This window comes from Cannabis sativa, chromosome 8 (assembly GCF_029168945.1).
Source record: "Cannabis sativa cultivar Pink pepper isolate KNU-18-1 chromosome 8, ASM2916894v1, whole genome shotgun sequence".
In the NCBI taxonomy this organism is placed as follows: domain Eukaryota; kingdom Viridiplantae; phylum Streptophyta; class Magnoliopsida; order Rosales; family Cannabaceae; genus Cannabis; species Cannabis sativa.
In genome coordinates, this window is record NC_083608.1 from 35,972,859 (window position 1) to 35,990,591 (window position 17,733).

Here is a 17,733-nt window from a genome sequence, read left to right on the forward strand (position 1 = left end):
TTTTAGAATTTCAAATAAATTAGGTTTTTATTTTATCATTTTAATTTTTACAATAGCTATTCATTAGTAATAACTCAATGTGTGGCTATATAGTAGGTATATATAAAAGGCCATAAACATGTAATTCGCACATAATTGCCTTAATAATGCGATTACATATATTTTTGTAAAAACTAGTGAATTTTCTAATTAAATTTATTTTATTTTTAAAACTCATAAAAAGTGCAAGGTTTGTATCCCATCAATTTTTAAATAGGGAGCCCCCCTCCCCTATTGTATTGTTAGGGACAAATCACTACAATGTACCACCCTGCCAAATCGAATAGACATCCCTAAGCCCAAGTGAGTTGACCAACCAAGCTCGTCGAGTCATTAAACCAAGGATGCTGGATGGAGTGGTATTAGACAGAAGAGGCCGCGTGGCAAATGTAGTCAACTAGAATCAAGCCAACAAACCTCTGTCTGAGCTCGAACTAAGTTTGCATAAAATTCATCTTTTAACATGAGCTCGAAGTGGTTCCCCATCTGTATTCCAAACAAGGAAGCAAATGATAAGTAATTGTATGGGTTTATCAAGAATCATTGTGTTTGAAAAGTTGGCTACATTACACTATCTTTTTTGCTTATAAAAATGCTAATTACACAATACTAACCTGTGGTGCTAAGTTGATTTAGTATTGCTCTAATTAGTTATTTCCTGATCTGGTATGAATTTCCGGGAGATACAAAAGCATAAAGGAGCTAGTTGTCGGGGGAAAGGCTTGTCGGTTCCTAACTCTGGATGGGATTTTCATTTCAGATGACATTTGAGAGATAGGGAGATCCCATAATTAGTACGCTTGCTCCAATTTCTTGACCAGAAACCAATCTATGGTTTGTTAGAGGACTCTAGAATTTGGTCTCCAGGTTCTAATGGTATTTTATCTTGTAAGAGTGCCTTTCAAAGATTAGTTTCAGATCAGCATATGACAGAGGAAAAATGGGCTAAGTTGGTTTGGAAAAGTTGTGCTCCATCTAGAGTCAAGGTGTTTGGTTGGCTGTTAGCAATGCAAAAGGTGAACGTTGGTAATGCAAAAGAGGTCATATCAGGCGCTATCTCTGGCCTGGTGTGTTTGCTGTAAGAATGATGAGGCATCTCTTGTGTCCATTTAGCCAATATCTAAAAAGTAGATTACTGAAAGAATTTGGTTTATTTTGATACATGCCACGAAGCTGTGCTCAGCTCATGTCTTGGAAGATAAGAGGAGGGAAGAGGTCTGCTAGACTGTGGACAGTAGCAGTATTGGCTATTTTCTGGGCAGTTTGGTTAGAAAGGAATGGCGGAACTTTTGAAAATATAGAAAACAAGAACGAAGACTTGTGGGATAAGATTAAATTTTGGATTGCAACATGGGTTTATAGAACAAAAGCTTTTGATAACTTTTCGTTACAAGACCTACTTAGAGAAAGTGGATGTTATACTGTCCTAAGACTTCTCCCTAGATAAGACATTTACTCTGTTTTATTGTTTTTGTTTTACTTTTCTAACTGTTACATTACTTTTGTTATGTTAGTACTATGGTTTTCCTCCGCCACAAATAATGGTCCCAAATAAATATCGGGGAGGTCAATTCTTGATTGACCTTTGTCTCTTTTTCCAATATATATACATACTATTTATATATATATATATATAAATATATTTAAAGCATTCCCGAAAATAAAGGCCATAATCTTCTTAGGGACAGACCCAACAGAAATTTCCCCTAATAAGACAGGATGGCAATGCTTGAATCATGCTGCAACCCCAAGATTTAAGGAGTTGGGTTGAGCTTTTATTACAAGAGATTTAAACGCTTAAGATAAACAGCAATGTGTTTTGATCACAAAGCTGATATGTCTAACCTCAATGACTCTGCCGCTGTCCATAACTATGATTCTGTCAGCAGCTTTGATTGTAGAGAACCTGCAAAACCATTGCCAATAATTGTCAATCACATAAAAGATGTCAAAGCAGGATGAGAGAAATGAGAAATTTACCTATGCGCTATGACAATAACAGTTCTTTTGGAATTCAGGTTATTCCTGAATGCGTGAATAACCCCCTAAAAGATAAAGAGTTTCATCAAAGTGAGCAAGCAGTGTTAATAAACATAAAAAATGTTGAAACAACTTGCCTTCACATAATGTTCACTTTCAGAATCTAGAGCACTAGTAGCTTCATCGAGGATCAAAATAGCAGGGTCTCTAAGAATGGCCCTGGCTATAGCTATTCGCTGCTTTTGTCCCCCACTGAGTAACTTGTCATCAACAAGGGTTTCATAACCATCAGGGAAAGATGAGATGAAATCATGGGCATATGCCTGCTTGGCCGCCCATTCTATGTCTTCCTGTTTAATTTCTCTAGAGCAGCCATATTTGATGTTTGACTTCACATCCATATGAAACAGATGGGGTTCCTATCTAACAAGAGAAAATTAGATGTAACTTTATAGGCTGCCAACAATTCTCCAGCTAATTTGTATTCTAACCTGTTCGACCATGCCGACTTTTCCCCTCAGCCACCTAATATCCAACTCTTTAAGAGGGATACCATCAATGTAAATCTGCAGTTCAGTTGCACCTTTAATACGAGAGACAAGTTTTCACATTCAACTCTTACAGTGTTCTTTACAGGTCACACAAAATAAAACTGAGGTTACCTGACCACTGATGGGTTCATAAAGACGAAGCAAAAGATTGATTATTGTGCTCTTTCCACTACCATTTGCGCCGACCTTGGAAAAATTTAGAAGCAATTAGTCCGAGTGCTTTTGTGAAAGCATCATGTAGAAAAACAATAGTAAAAACTAAAGATAATTCATACAATTGCAATGACTTCATTTGCTTCTATAGAAAAGTTTACACGATCTAGAACCGGTACCTAGTTAATGCAGAAGAAAAATAAAAAATTTAGTCTCCAATCTGGAAAGAATTACAAAACTAATACCAATGAACCACTTAAAGAATCAAGCAATCTAAATGATATACTTCTATAAAGACCCAAGTCTCTCTCTCTCTCTTAAAGCTAACATCCATGTATTCGTTCAAATTATTCTCATTATGTGATAAGAGGTATAGCGTACTTTCATTCTCGAAGAATAGCAAAACGAAACATTCACAAACTGAATGTGTCCCATTATCTTCTGCAATTTCTCACCTGTAGACAAGGGAATGCTCATTAACAAAAACATCTGCAATTTAATGAGTATGAATGTGGTCGACTTCGAGATTATAGTTTGTATAACATATCAAACAAGGAACCTGAAAACATGTTGCATAGTCCGAAGTCATTAACCAGAAGAATCTATGAGGTGCACAGAGAACTTGCCTTTTGATAGAAACTGATTACAGGGCACAAGATTCATTAATTGAAAAACTTCCTCACTTGCTCCAACTGACTGCACTAATGTTGATACATTGTCTGTCACTCTCCAAGTTGCATATATTAACCATTCACAGTACAAAACATACTTGGTAAGATGCTCAAGCGTTACATGACCACTTAGAATTGACATTCCTCCCAAAAGAACTGCAAAAACCTGTAAAGTGTGATGTTTGATAAACTGGAACTTAGATTAGAACTAGTTTTTATTTTTGATGCAAAGATTAGAACTAGTTAAGTACAGGTTGAATTATCCTATATATTACAAATACGACACCTTTTTAGAGTACTTAACAACAAATGATAAAGCATAATAAGACTAATAAAAAATCAATGGTGCAACAGAAAATAAGAATAATAACAAAATAACAACCATGACAATTGAAAAATAAAGCATTAAACTGAGTGTCTAAAAACTGACCAGTTAGTACAAAGTGAACTGCTCACTCATGAGTCCATTTTATGATTTCCCATACTTAAAGATAAACTTTACCTGTGTTGAACGATATAGAGTAAAAAAGCTCAGATTCCAGAGTCCATAAGCCACACTTTCTCGAATAGTTATGAAAGCTATTTTATCCAGCCAATGGTTGAACCTAACATCATATAGGATGAATCACATAATCATTATCATCACAGCTTGAGCATGAATACATATGCCTTGGATGTCAAAGTTTACGACGCAAACAAAAATTAAAAGGGATGAACATCCCGAGAGGAGATTAACATAAGATCACCTTCCTTCTTCTTTTTCTTCTGTCTCATGAATCCGGACTGTTCTTATCAAAGAAAGTGTTTCTCGTGCAACCTACATGGAAACATGATAAATAAATCACATGACAATGTTTTCATATGACCGAAACTACAAATTATTATACTATTTTCAATTCACGAATAAATTAAACCAGCTTGGTTTATAATTTGATGTTTTCAAATGAAGTTAAGACCAATTTGGATTACATTTCAGCATACCTCGTTAGCACCAGCAGTGAAATCTTGCGTCAACTTTGCAGCTCTCTTTTGATACCTTGAAGGAAAGCATGAATTGCTTAAACTTTATTTGCTTGCATAACTATAATGTGCTTAGATTATTCTGAATTATATTTATAAAGAAAATATAACAAACATAATTATATCCAAAGTATAACTTTTTTCTCTAAAGACTGTAATAGTACTCTTTTGTTTCAGAAATATGACGGAAATTTTAAAAGAATAATCCAAATGCAAAACTCAAGTTCAGATAGTGTAGTTGAGATGCGTACCAACTATAGTGATGAAAAATTGTAGATAACACAGAGCATATCACAATTGCAGATAATGCAAGAGGCCAAGATAACATCAACAAATTAACCAATGCCCCTGTCCCCTAAATATATAAGTTTATCTTAGGCTCTCGTCATTGAAAAGCAATGAGACGTAATTTAACCGAGAAAAAAATATTAATAACAATAACCTGAAGTAGATTCCGTAAAATTAAGTTAATATCATTCCCAATGACACTAGAAAGCCGTTGGCAATCTGCCCCAAGCCTGCTTGTCAAATCCCCAATAGCTTCTCTATCAAAAAACGATATATCCTACATCAAGAAAGCAGACAGAACAGTGTATTCCTTCAATTATTTTACCTAGAATAACATGTTCAGAAACACAATAGCTCAAATGCTTGCTGAAAGTTTTACAACTGCTATAGGAGGCACAAAACCTGGAAGATGATCACAGAATATAGAGTTTCTCTTAGTCGCCTGATCTGCCATATGCAAATGAAGCACTTGATGATTACATATTCAGTTTGCATACCAAAGAGCTCATGTAAAATCAATAGATGTTGGTCATGAGATGATGCATATAGCAGGTGAAACAAAGACTCAGTTCAAGAATCACTTTGAATGCTATCCACTATGAATAATTAGAAAACAAAATGTGTTAAAAGTGCCCCATTTATCACATAGTAAGATTAATTAAGATCATAAATTATACTGAATGCCAAGCCTAAAGAATTCTTTGAGTTGCTCATTCTAACCAGACCTGTGAGAAATGAGAATACCACCAATGTTTGCAAAAGGGCAACGGAAGAATCTCAAACTGTTTTTCATGCTTTTCTTCCTAAAGTTGTTACACACCTCTATAACACATTAAAAGATGAATTATCCAAAGAAAGTCCACTAAAGTCTTAAAATTACACATTCATAATGACAAATCACTATGCAGAGCAATATTTTTCATGTCCATAAAAACTTCTTCAGAAGAGAGGAAAGGAGACTTACCAAAATTGTATTAACAACTGCGAAACAGCCACTTCGGATACCGCTGAAATTTCCAATGAACATAACATTATTTAAATAGTCTTAAACAATATTAATTCTATAAACATAATCAACTCGTGGGAACCCTTTCTCATTTTGGTATGAATGATCAAATCTTTACTTAACAATGTAAACATGGTGAGCAGTGTTTCTCTAAAGCTGCAAAGAACAAAATCCAACCTGCAGACTCCCGAGATGAGACACAATAGAACCAGTAACTGCGAGTTCCTATAAAACACCATGGAATCACCTCGTTGAGCTGAAAAAATAGCTGCTGTCAGTATACCAGGCATTGAAATCTCAGAAACCTGCATGAAGAAAACTACAATATGTGAGAAAATGGACATATTCAATTAAAGTATAAATCATTTCTAATATTGCTTATCCCATAGCAACTCAAACTCACAGCGGCTCCAATCAAAGCACCGCAGCCCACGAAGACAATCCATCTATCGTCCCCAATCAACTCCCACATTCTCCGAATAGCGAACGACACCGTAACAGGTTCTTCTGCAGAAGGTAATTGTGGTTTCTCTTCTTCTTCCTGATCATCATGTAATCTCCACCAACTTTCGAGTGGCGTAACCGAACCGAAAAATCGAGCCCAATGCCGCCGGACTATTGTTTCGGCGCCGTGTTTTTTTGAAGAACGGAAAGGGCGAAGATACGGCGAAGTGTGGATTGGGAAACGGAAAGAACTGAGATTGGAGTGTATGGTTTGAAATGGGCATTGGTGTTTTTTGGTGAGAGAAAGAGTTGTTGTGGTTGTAAGTGAGAAGGAAATGTTAGAGTGGTGGAGGATGGCCATGGAAATGTAAATTAGACGACTGTCCAGGGCTGTTTTCGCATCTTGGTCTGCGTAGCTTATAGCTAGCACTGTGCAGGGATGAGAAGCTTCTTCACAAGTAACTGATCTTCAGTTCAGACATGAGACTTCATTGCGCTTAAGTCCAATGAACTGTTTTTTTTAGAGCAATTTGCGGCGAAACTCTTATGTTTTGATTTTTATACACTTAACCCCCTTATCTTTATTTTTTGTGGCAAAACCCTTTTATGTTTTAATTTTTATACACTTAACCCCCTTATCTTTTTTATGTGGCAAAACCCCCTTATGTTTTAATTTTTATACACTTAACCCCCTTATCTTTTTTTTGGTGGCAAAACCCCCTTATGTTTATTTTTCTTTGCAAATTTGACACGCCAGTTAAATATTACCGTTAAATATCAACTGGATGACCACTGTATACACCTTTGTATATGTAACGGTAAAACCTCGAAGTCGATACAGTAGTAATCCAGTTAGTATTTAACGGTAATATTTAACTAAAACTTTAAATTTGCAAAGAAAAGTAAACTGAAGAGTTTTGCCACCAAAACAAAAGATAGAGGGGTTAAGTGTAAAAAATTAAAACATAAGGGGGTTTTTCCACCAAAAAAAAAGATAAGGGGGTTAAGTGTATAAAAATTTAAACATAAGGGGGTTTTGACACCAAAAATAAAGATAAGGGGGTTAAGTGTATAAAAATCAAAACATAAAGGGGTTTCGCCGCAAATTGCTCTTTTTTTTTAATGAGTTTAAATTTAGAAAGACTAATTTACATTATATACTTAGTTGGAGTTTTTCTTTTCTTTTTTTTTTTTTTTTTTTTTAAATTCTTAGTTGGAGTTTAGTTGGAAAGAATCAAAATATAATAATAAAAATGAGAATGGTAATATTAATAAGAATGAGAATAAAATGGAATAAAATTTAAATTACATAAAAAAGAAAATTATAAAAAAATTGTTAGGCGTTTGGTAAGCCACAATATTATTTTCTCATGTAATTACTAATTATTTTGCCAAATAAGATATTAAGAATTCATATGTAATTACCACCTCATATCCAAACACACCTTGCATTTTAAAATATAGTGTAATTACTAAACTGTGTAATTATCACCTAGTAATTATCCTACCTAGTAATTTTTTCTCGTGTTATCTTTCTTTCTATTTCAAAATAGATTAGTCATTCTACTAAAATGGTAGAAAGAGAATTCTATAAGAATGGTGTTCTAATACTTTTTGACGCAACCAAACATATGAATAGAATAAAAATTGTTTTCTTTCCATTTCATTCTATTTCAATGCAATTTTTTTTTTTAATTTTGATTTTTTGAGTGTTCTATTCTTTTTTTTTTTTCTTTAATGGATTTTATACGTTTATTCTTTTATTTTTATGTATAAAATGTAGTTACTTAATGATAATTGTTGGTTGCACAAAATTCTTCTTTCTTTCGCCAGCTATCAAAAGAAGAAGGAATGTTATTGAGAGTATTCTGAATAAAGACAACATTTGGATGAGAGTTAATTGGTAATGAATTTATTGAGTTCTTTAAAGGAATCTCCTCAGGAGCGAATAATGGTCACGACCTTAATTGCAACTACCTCATCTAGGATAGAATTTCTGAAGAAGATCGGACAGAGCTTATCAGGGGTCCTTCCCATGAGGAAATCAAGCGTACTCTGTTTGCCATGAGTAACAACAAAGCCCCTGGCCCTGATGGAATGTTAGTGCTCTTCTTTAAACACTATTGGGGGTCTGTTGTAAAGGATTTTTGTGAAGTGGTCTCTGATTTCTTTCAGATGGGTACTATGCATAAAGGAGTCAATGCTACAAATATCGTTCTCATACCCAAAGTCCAAAACCGGAAAAGAACTAATCACTATAGGTCGATATCTCTCTGCAATGTGTTGTACAAGGTCATCTCTAAAATCATTGCTAATAGAATTAAGCCGCTCATACCAAACCTCATCTGTCCTACTCAATCTGCTTTTGAACCGGGAAGGAATATTCAAGATAATAATGTGATCGCTCAGAAAATTATCTACTCTTTCAACAAGAAAAAAGGCAAAGTAGGTTTATTTGCAATAAAAATTGACCTTATGAAAGCGTATGATAGAATGAGTTGGAGGTTCATTGATCATGTGCTCTCTTATTTTGGGGTGCCTCAGAAGTTTCGAAGTTGGGTTACCCAGTGTATTACTACCACCTCCCTCAATGTTTACCTCAATGGAGGATAATTTGGCAGGATCACTTCTTCTTGTGGCTCATTATAATAAATATAAACACCTTGATATCAGTGAATTTTTATTGTGCTCTTTTGATGTTTTGGATAAGGATTATGTTAATATTCTGTTCTGTTTTTTATTTTTGGAATCAAAGGAACAATTATCTTCATCATCACAATGTTATTCTAGCTTCTGACATTTTTGATTGGTGTGTTAGCTACTTTTTCAAATATATAGATGCACAACACAATAATCACCATCCTAGTGCTTCAACTCCTCTGCAAAACAGGTCTTCGGAGGTTTCTTTGGATGGTTCTTTGCAGGTTTACACTGATGCTTCCCTTGATCATCATAGCAGGAAGCGTAGCTTTGGTATTGTTGTTTTGGATGAGCTCGACAGGGTGAAAGTTGGGATATCTAAGCCCTGTGTTGGAAGTGTTCCTACTATCCTAACTGAAGCAAAGGCAATTCTGCATGATATTCAATGGATTCAATTGCTTCACCTTCCTGTAGATGTTTTAAAAACTGATTGTAAAACTATTATTGACAAACTTTATTTTTGCAATTAGAATGTTAGTCCAGTGAATGATATCTTAATTAGTATCAAACACATGTTATCTTTCAGTCCTAGTCTTAATGTTGTTCATGTGTATAGAGACTCTAATTAATTCGCTCATAAGGTTGTCAAACTATGATTAGGACTAGATAATGAGTTGGTGTGGAATGGTCCTTTACCTTCCATGTAACTTACTTGCTTTGTACTTTCACTGCCTATTCTAATGAAGCACAAATTTTCTTTCAATTTTTTTTTAAATAATAAAAAAACAACACTGTATTTTCTTAAAAAAGAAAAATTTATTTGTACAAAATATAAATCAGTAAGTCCCTAAAAATATAAAATTTTTGCTAATTTTGTATATTTATGAAATAATTCCTAATTTCTACGAAATCCCTTATTATAGCCCAAAATGGAAAGCCCAAGATCCCATCGAAGTTCTGGTCTCTCCCCAATTTTAGCTTCAACTTCTTTCTTCCTCTTGCTTGCACTGACCGTTTTGAAATGTTCTGAGACTGGAAACTTGAATCAGCTCAAGGCTCAAGCTTCACTACACACTAAGTAAGCCTTACCTTCGGTAACTATGGCCGAGAACGAAACTCCTCCTCCTCCTAAATCCAAACAACGCCCAATCGTACGCCTGGGGATCTTCCTCATCTCTCATAGCTTTCTATTTAGGTACTCTTTCGTCTTCATATTCGCTTACAGATCCGATCCAAAACTTTGATTTAAATCTCTATCTTACTTCTAATGACTTCGTTTTTGCTGAATTATGATAAATTTCTCAGCGTTGTTTGCTGCGCTGCCGGTGTTGTTGCACTTCTTCTTTTGCCGATTCTCGCCAAGAATACCTACATTTCAGAAAATGCTCTCATGCCAGGTCTATTTCATCAATATTTTAACAAAATTTTTTGCATTTCTACAATAATTAATCATTTAGCTCGATCATAGGGACGATCATTTTCTTGAAATGCGAATAGAACTTGTTTTGCAGGTTCAGCACACCCAATGCTCTCCAATCAAGAGGCTTCAGAGGCGAATATCTTTGTCAAGGATTTAATTTCTATAAAGTCGAAGCCTCGAGGTGCAGGCATGTATGTGCTTTCTTCAAATAATATTTGAATTAATTTTTTTTTAGTTTAGGTTTAAATTAAGATTCTGAAAGATTAATTTAATATCTATATCATGAATTCTGTATTAGAGCACTTGGTAACGACCACCCGTTAAAAATTTTCTACCAATAAAATTAGGTATGGGTATGGGCTTGATCATAAAAATCCTTGGACCTCATTATTGCAGTAGAAGAGCTATCATGTACTAAAGTTAGTGTAGCTACACTGAGAAGAGGCCATAAATTTTCACGTTTCAGAGATTTAGTTCAATTAATTGATGTCATTGTTTGTGTATTGCTTTGGATGCCTGCATTTTAATATCGTCTTATTTATTTAATGATGACTTACACATTGCTGTGATATTATTCAAAGTTTTATTCAGTCACGTAGAAAAATATTTAAGAAGTCATGTTCCATTTGCTGCCTGAATAATCAACACTAGTATCCTACTGTCAGAGACTGGTAGCACAATATATGTCAATTGTTCCCTTCAACATTCCTGCACTGGTTATTGAGAGTCAATTGTTTCAAGCTCAGACATTGATCTGTTATTGTTTTCACATTTGAACCTGTAATATTTTGATGCAGAGAGAGTCAGAGACTGATAGCACAATATATGTCAAACTTGGGCGCTGAAGTTACCTTTCAAAAATTTCATCCCCAAATGGTTCAGTTTCATCCACTACACTTTTTCTCCAGTCCTAATTCTAGAAAAATTGAGCAGAATATCAGTTGTTCATCATATGGTACCAACACTGTTGGGATAATAAGAGCTCCACGTGGTGATGGAAAGGAAGCTATTGTCCTTGTAACACCTTACAATTCGGATAAAATTACACAGGGGGAGGCTTTGTCTCTAGGCATAGCATACTCAGTATTTTCCTTGCTTACCCAAGTCACTTGGTTGGCCAAGGATGTTATTTGGCTGGTTTCAGATTCCCAACACGGTGAGCAAGCTGCAGTTACTGCCTGGTTGAGAGATTATCACATGCCAGTGTTTACTAATCTCCACAAAATAAATTCAGAAATGTGTCCTGTGAGCAGTTACTTGTATGAAATGAATGATTACTCAAACACAGAAAAAAATATATATGATGGATTTAAGCGTGCTGGTACAATGGCTGCAGCCCTAGTTATTAAAGTAGTGGATAAAAGTGAAAAATATGAGGATAGTTTAGGCATCAATGCTGAGGCCTCCAACGGACAGATGCCAAACCTTGACCTAATTAATATTGTAAATTATTTGGCTGTGCATAGGCAGGGATTTCGGGTAAAGGTGGAGAAATTATGGTCTCTACTTGACTCCAAATTGCTTAAGATTTTGGGAGAACTATTTGAATCAGTTGGGAAAGTTGCAAGAAGCTTAAATCCCCAATGGAAATTTGGTATCCCAGCATCTGATTATGTTGAGGGCATCGCAACACTTGCAAGCTCATTGTATAACCAGGTACATCTACACTTCATATTCATATTTGGAATGACATGTGATATGTCTTTTATATTTTATGCAAAATAAAATTCTATTATATCCTTTGGTATCTCTTTTCAAGGAGAACTAATTTATGTCTTTGCATCTATACTTCCTTATACTGTATGTATATTAGGCTTTGGGAGTTCCTACTGGTCCTCATGGTGCTTTTCGGGATTACCAAGTTGACGCAATTACTTTGGAGATTGCACCTAGAGCTTCTTTTGAAAGCATGTCGAGGAGAAATGACTTCCTGCTACGAGGTGGTCGGTTAGTACTTTAACTTTATCTCTTCCAGTAATTACCTTCAAGTGTGTGTGTGTGTGCGTGTGTGTGTGCGTGTGCGTGTGTGTGTGTTTTATGTTTTTGCATAGTGTCCAAGTTCATTTACACATATCAATTATTTCGTAATTTTTAAACTGAATTTTCAAAAATTCATTTTATACAGAGCTTTAGTAAGAACAATATATTTTGCAGTCTTGATGACATTAATTCCTTTTTTGGTATCATTTGGGTGAAAAGTGTGTTCTTTTCTCTGTTGCAGGTTAATTGAAGGAGTTGTGCGCTCAGTAAACAACCTTCTTGAGAAGTTTCACCAATCGTTTTTTCTCTACCTACTAACTTCTCCCAGTAAATTTGTCTCAGTGGGAGTCTACATGATTGCTTTTGCACTTCTTGTTGCACCACTTCCTATGGTTGCAGCATCTCTCTATGCTGATGCAACTGACTTAAAATCTACGCAGAGAAAAGATAAATCTACTCATGCTGCTGACACTGATGAATCTAGCATCGCTCTCAGATCGTGGAAATGGGTTCATGCTGCAAAGAAAGTTTTTTTGGTTCACTTGTGGGGATTAGTTGTTTCTTTACTTCCTTATTTTATTTGTCAAATACCCAATTACTCCCCAACAAACAGGTTCATCATCTGGTTTTTGTTTTCGATGCTTAGCTTTTTGATCATGTATACGCTTTTGGCTTCTCCATTTTCACGTGCGAAGGTATCTCAAGTTCACGTTGGAGAATGGGCTATCTTGAAATCAGTGACCATCTCAACAGTGTTCATTGGTCTGTGTCTCATGTCAGTTGTTAACTTCTCTACAGCAGAAATTGGGGGCTTACTTCTTGTTCCGCTGTGTTTATTGGCTCATCCCATACAACTTGATACTAGACTTCGGAGCTTGAGAACTCTTTCAAGACTGGGATGCAATCTCGTTTTTGGCCTTATTGGATTTCCCCCAATCACTTTCGTGTTGTTGAAAGGTGCATTTGTAGGTTTCGACAGAGTTAATGTTGGTGATTTCTGGTGCTGGGTGGAATCTCTTTGGGCTTGGAGCAGTGCCACTTACCTTTATATAGGTATGGTTCACTTACCATGCTGGGCACTGTGTATTCACATCTTGTTTCATCGTTGTTGACACATCACACTCAAATATTTCATGTATTATTGATTGATTAGTTAGATCACTAAATCAGAAAATTAAGATCATTTGTATGCTGAAGTTATGTCTTATCCGGGGTGTTAAGTACTAGCCACTTAGGGTACCAAGTCCCATCGGGATTTTCTATTTCCTTTTCGAAAGCATACTATACCACTAAGAAAAATAGGGGATCTACGAGCAATAATTTTGTGGACGACATCTTTACCATTTTGTTTATCGCGTGGTCACAGAATATTATCATCACATTGTATTAGGTTGTTCCGTTCGGAGATGAGTTTGTGCACATCACCAACTGAATTGGAGCTAACTTTGAATTTATTGTTTATGGATATTTCATCATATGTGGGGCTAGTGGATTTCACACGAGAAGGGGCTTGCTTTTCCAGGGTTTTAGCCTCATTGTCTGGTTCAGTCAGTAGTAGTATGGAAGGAACGAACCTGGACCATTCATTAGTAGATTAAGTATCAAGGACCTTCCCTATAAGTCATTTATGGTGTAATGGTTGCTCTACTAATTGGATTAATAGAATGTTGGGAGAGAAGTCTGAAAAATGAAGGCAATCTTTATTGATTTAATTATTGGGAGGATTAAACAAAAGGGTTATAGGGACATTTTCTTAGACAGGGAATCAAGGAAGAAGTCCATTTTGCTTGGTGGTACTTGGGAATAGATATAGTTGTAGGTTGCTTTTCACACATATGTATGATAAGTTAATTTGAAAGTAAAAGGGATTGATAAGGACCCAGTGTCTTGTTGAAGTGAGATCGTGCTCCTATCACATCAGAATATTTACTTTTTCTATTCTACCATAAAAGAAGATGCTGGAAATTTAAAGATCAAATTCTTCACCCACTCAAAAGAGCAAGGAATTCATGCCATCATGAATTCTTTTTATAAAAAACAATGCTCTCATTGAATTTTTATTTTTAATGTCTTTGGTGGAGCAAAGTTTCAACTTTCTCTTAATTGATGAAGTGAAGTAGCCACTCCATCTACTCCTCAATAATATATTATTAATGCTTGAAAATGTAATTTTATTAGGAAAATATAAACTATTTAATAGTCGTAGATGTGCATTTTCCTTCATAATTAATCATTTCGATTTTATGAATCAATCAGCAAATTGTGAGAGAAAGAATATGGAAATATATATAAGTGGGAACGGCTGCGATCTTTTAGCGGTTGGAATGGGATAATAGGGAATAGAGGAATCTTGTATGAAAAAATAATTCTGAAAGAAATATACTAATAAAAATACTTCTAGAGCTGACTATGTAATATATTTATTTATATAAATCTGGTATATGAAATGACGGCTTAAGTTGCTTACAGGCCATCAAGTCTAAATTAGGGTTGAACAAAGAAAAAAAAGAATACTTGAAGAATTCAATATTTTTTTAGATTACTGTTTATCTAATAATTATAGATAAGATTTGAAATTCGAACGAAAATAAAACCCAAAAACTTCTTTTATCTTTATGTTTTTTTAGGGGAAACCCACAAACAAGTTGGCTGCGTCCTACAACAAACTACTCATATTGTGCTGTTGGGAAGAAATTACAAAAGTTAACTATTCCCAACTGTATCTGTAATATTTGACTTTGTTAACCGTAAACCAACTTTCTTTTCTTATAAACGTATTTTTGTTGTTGAGTTAAACAGATAACTTTCTATTTGTAAGTACGATGTAACAAAACTACTATATTTGACAACAACTACATAAATAAAACTGAGAACAAAGGTAAATTTTGAGGTGAGACAGATGTGTGTAGTTGTACACCACACGTGCTTGACACAAAACAACACAATAATAAAGCCACTTGGAGTTTTCCGAAGGAAACACTAACCTACCAGCCATGGCGTGAAAGATTTGGCTCTTCTTCTATATTAAATTAAGCCTTAAAAACATTACTTTGTAAATTCCTCAAAACCCCAATTCAAGTTTCCCTTAATATTATATTTTCTTTTCCCAACATATACCCAAATAAAAGCTTAGCCTCTCCTTTGTGTGGTAGGTAACCATAAAAAAAAGTACAGCATGTGAAAGAAGAAGAAGAAGAATTGAGAAAGAGAGAGTTTTGTGTAGAGATGGAGAGCTTGTTATGCGACGAGCTTCTTGAAGAAATTTTTCAGAAACTCCCACCTAGTTCATCATCTTCGGTCTCTTTGGTTTCAAAACGTTGGCTCAATCTTTACCGTACTTCTAAGACCACGCTCTCTGTCCAACTAACCCTTCAAAATTCAACAATTCCAGCTCTATCTACTCTTCTTTCTCACTACCCTTTTATCTCTTCTCTCTCTCTCCTCCTTCCCCTTGAGTCCACCATCACCGGCAACGGCGATGACCCTTTGCTGAAAACCACTTTCTCCGATGAACTTCTTCTCTTGGCCTCTTCCTCTTGTCCTCGCCTTCAAGGCCTCAGGTTCTTGGCTGGTCCTGTCTCTCGCTCCTCTCTAATCTCTCTCTCTTCAACGTGTACACAACTCACTTCTCTCTGTATCAACCTCTCCAGCCCTTTGTTCCTCACGTGGCTTCTGAACTTTCCGTCTTTGAAAGAATTGTCAATCATGGTGTGCCATGGGGAAGGCTTTGACCACGAAATTGAGAACAATTTGGGATACGGGCATGATGATTTTGATGCAGAATTGGGCATAGAGAGCTTGTGCTTATCCGGGATTCGTACGGACGATTGGGGGATGGGTTGGCTATGGAGGAGCTGTAATAAGGTGAAGAAATTGCAGCTAAGGAGCTGTGAGAGCATTGGAGATGGAGGGTCATTTTCGTCATTTGTGAGGTGCCTGCAGGGAATTCAAGAAGTGGAGCTCAGAACTTGTAGGAGTATAGTTGATGGGGTTCTTCTAAAACTTGCTGAGTATTCTCATTCTCTTATATCTCTTTTGGTTTATGATGGTGGTAGTAGAGAAGGTCTGCTTAGATTTTTCAGCCACAGCAGTTGTAATTTACAAAAAATTGATCTTCGTTTGCCTCTTGACCTTAACAATGACCATCTTTTGGCTGCTTCAGTAAATTTCAGGACCCTTTCAAGTCTTAGGCTCCAAAGTTGTTGCCTTGTTAGTGGTGAAGGCCTAAAAGCTCTTGGGGTTGCTATGAATTCTGGGCTTGAAGAGTTGGCCTTAATTAACTGTGATGTAGTTGAAAGAGAGCCTGGTTTATTGACCACATTAGGACAAAACTTAAAGCAATTAAGGAAACTGGACTTGTCTTACAATGAAATGTTGTTTGATAAAGAGCTTATCTCTATGCTAGTTTCATGTCATTACTTGGTTGATTTGAATCTTAGAGGCTGCAAAAGGCTTGCTAATTCAGCTATGGTCACTATGTCAAAGAGCTGCAAGTGTTTGGAGAATGTTGACATAATGAGTTGTTGTGGGATTGAATCTGGGGCTGTTGAGTTACTTCTTCTCAATTCTCCAAAGCTGAGAAAGGTGCTAGTTGAGGAAACCAAGCTCTCTGATGCTGCAAAGACTTGGGCATCTCTTAAATTTATCCAACTTGTTTAATTTATTTGGGAAGAATTTTTTTTTACATTTTAATAAATGTTTCAAATGAAACATGTCCATACATATATATCACACCACTTGTTATGTTATCATTGTAAATGTTTCTTATCTATGTTCTGACCTCAAAAAGGAGCAACTTTTATGCTCGAAATGATTGTGCATTAAAACATTTGATATTTTTTTTTTCTACCATAAATTATGGTTAATTATCTTATTACTCTGCCAACTGCCAATGAAAAAAACAACATAAATTATGATGTTTAAACTTAAATGGTAGTGAAAATGGACAAAACATGCTTTGTGTTCATCCTCAACTGCAATTAACATTCATGAATTCAATGGTATTTGATTGTGTTCAGCCTGGAAACCAAACATAGCTATAAGTTTTGTAATATATTGGTCGAAATTCATGGGTATCACTAATCATTCTTAACGCTAACCAATTATTGGTGTCACATATATAAAAAAGATAGTATTTGACCCATGATTTAAAAATTCATTTGGATTTTGACATTAAAGTTGTTTGCAGTCATGGGCTATCATTTTAATATCTTCAGGTCATCTGGGTTCGGTTAGAAAAATACTGCACTCAATATATAAATATACTAGGGTTATGAATGACTACATAGGATAGATATGTAATATACTAGTGTACTAAAGTATAATGATTATATACATATACATGCATATATTCTTCTATATATGTGTAAGTTTGATGAAGAATGAAGAGCAAAGTGAAGAGCAGAAAAGAATACAAGTATTATTGCTCATATCTGTCTAAATTTATAACACATTATTAGCACGATCACTCTATCTTATTATACTCATATAGTTGTTACCATGTCAAATCTTGTGAAGAATGAATTTGCTGCACTTGATATC

At 35.3% G+C, this 17,733-nt stretch overlaps 3 protein-coding genes across 4 annotated transcripts; 2 read left to right on the plus strand and 1 right to left on the minus strand.

The window, feature by feature from the left end:
• On the minus strand, positions 1 to 6,687 carry LOC115701176 (ABC transporter B family member 26, chloroplastic). 2 transcript variants are annotated; one of them, XM_030628896.2, is made up of 18 exons: positions 6,112 to 6,686; positions 5,886 to 6,013; positions 5,667 to 5,709; positions 5,105 to 5,149; positions 4,857 to 4,979; positions 4,666 to 4,769; positions 4,376 to 4,430; positions 4,141 to 4,211; positions 3,897 to 3,999; positions 3,350 to 3,560; positions 3,105 to 3,178; positions 2,846 to 2,902; positions 2,682 to 2,756; positions 2,511 to 2,585; positions 2,157 to 2,438; positions 2,020 to 2,084; positions 1,885 to 1,945; positions 1 to 525 (listed from the first exon to the last, which is right to left on the minus strand). In XM_030628896.2, exons 1-18 carry the CDS (start codon positions 6,511 to 6,513, stop codon positions 433 to 435), a joined length of 2,067 nt encoding a protein of 688 aa, XP_030484756.2. In that variant the 5' UTR covers positions 6,514 to 6,686; the 3' UTR covers positions 1 to 432. The 2 variants fall into 2 exon arrangements, with proteins under 2 accessions (XP_030484756.2, XP_030484757.2); XM_030628897.2 differs by lacking the exon at positions 2,846 to 2,902 and having other exon boundaries at positions 6,112 to 6,687.
• A 3,011-nt stretch (positions 6,688 to 9,698) lies between these two features.
• On the plus strand, positions 9,699 to 13,579 carry LOC115698719 (uncharacterized). Its single transcript, XM_030625864.2, has 6 exons — positions 9,699 to 9,987; positions 10,098 to 10,189; positions 10,304 to 10,403; positions 11,010 to 11,868; positions 12,026 to 12,159; positions 12,434 to 13,579. The coding sequence occupies exons 1-6, from the start codon at positions 9,893 to 9,895 to the stop codon at positions 13,302 to 13,304; spliced, it is 2,151 nt and encodes a 716-aa protein (XP_030481724.2). The 5' UTR covers positions 9,699 to 9,892; the 3' UTR covers positions 13,305 to 13,579.
• Positions 13,580 to 14,809: 1,230 nt separating this feature from the next.
• LOC115698720 (F-box protein At5g51370) lies at positions 14,810 to 17,020 on the plus strand. The gene has a single exon (XM_030625865.2). It carries the CDS (start codon positions 15,418 to 15,420, stop codon positions 16,849 to 16,851), a length of 1,434 nt encoding a protein of 477 aa, XP_030481725.2. The 5' UTR covers positions 14,810 to 15,417; the 3' UTR covers positions 16,852 to 17,020.
• The last annotated feature ends 713 nt before the right edge of the window (positions 17,021 to 17,733 follow it).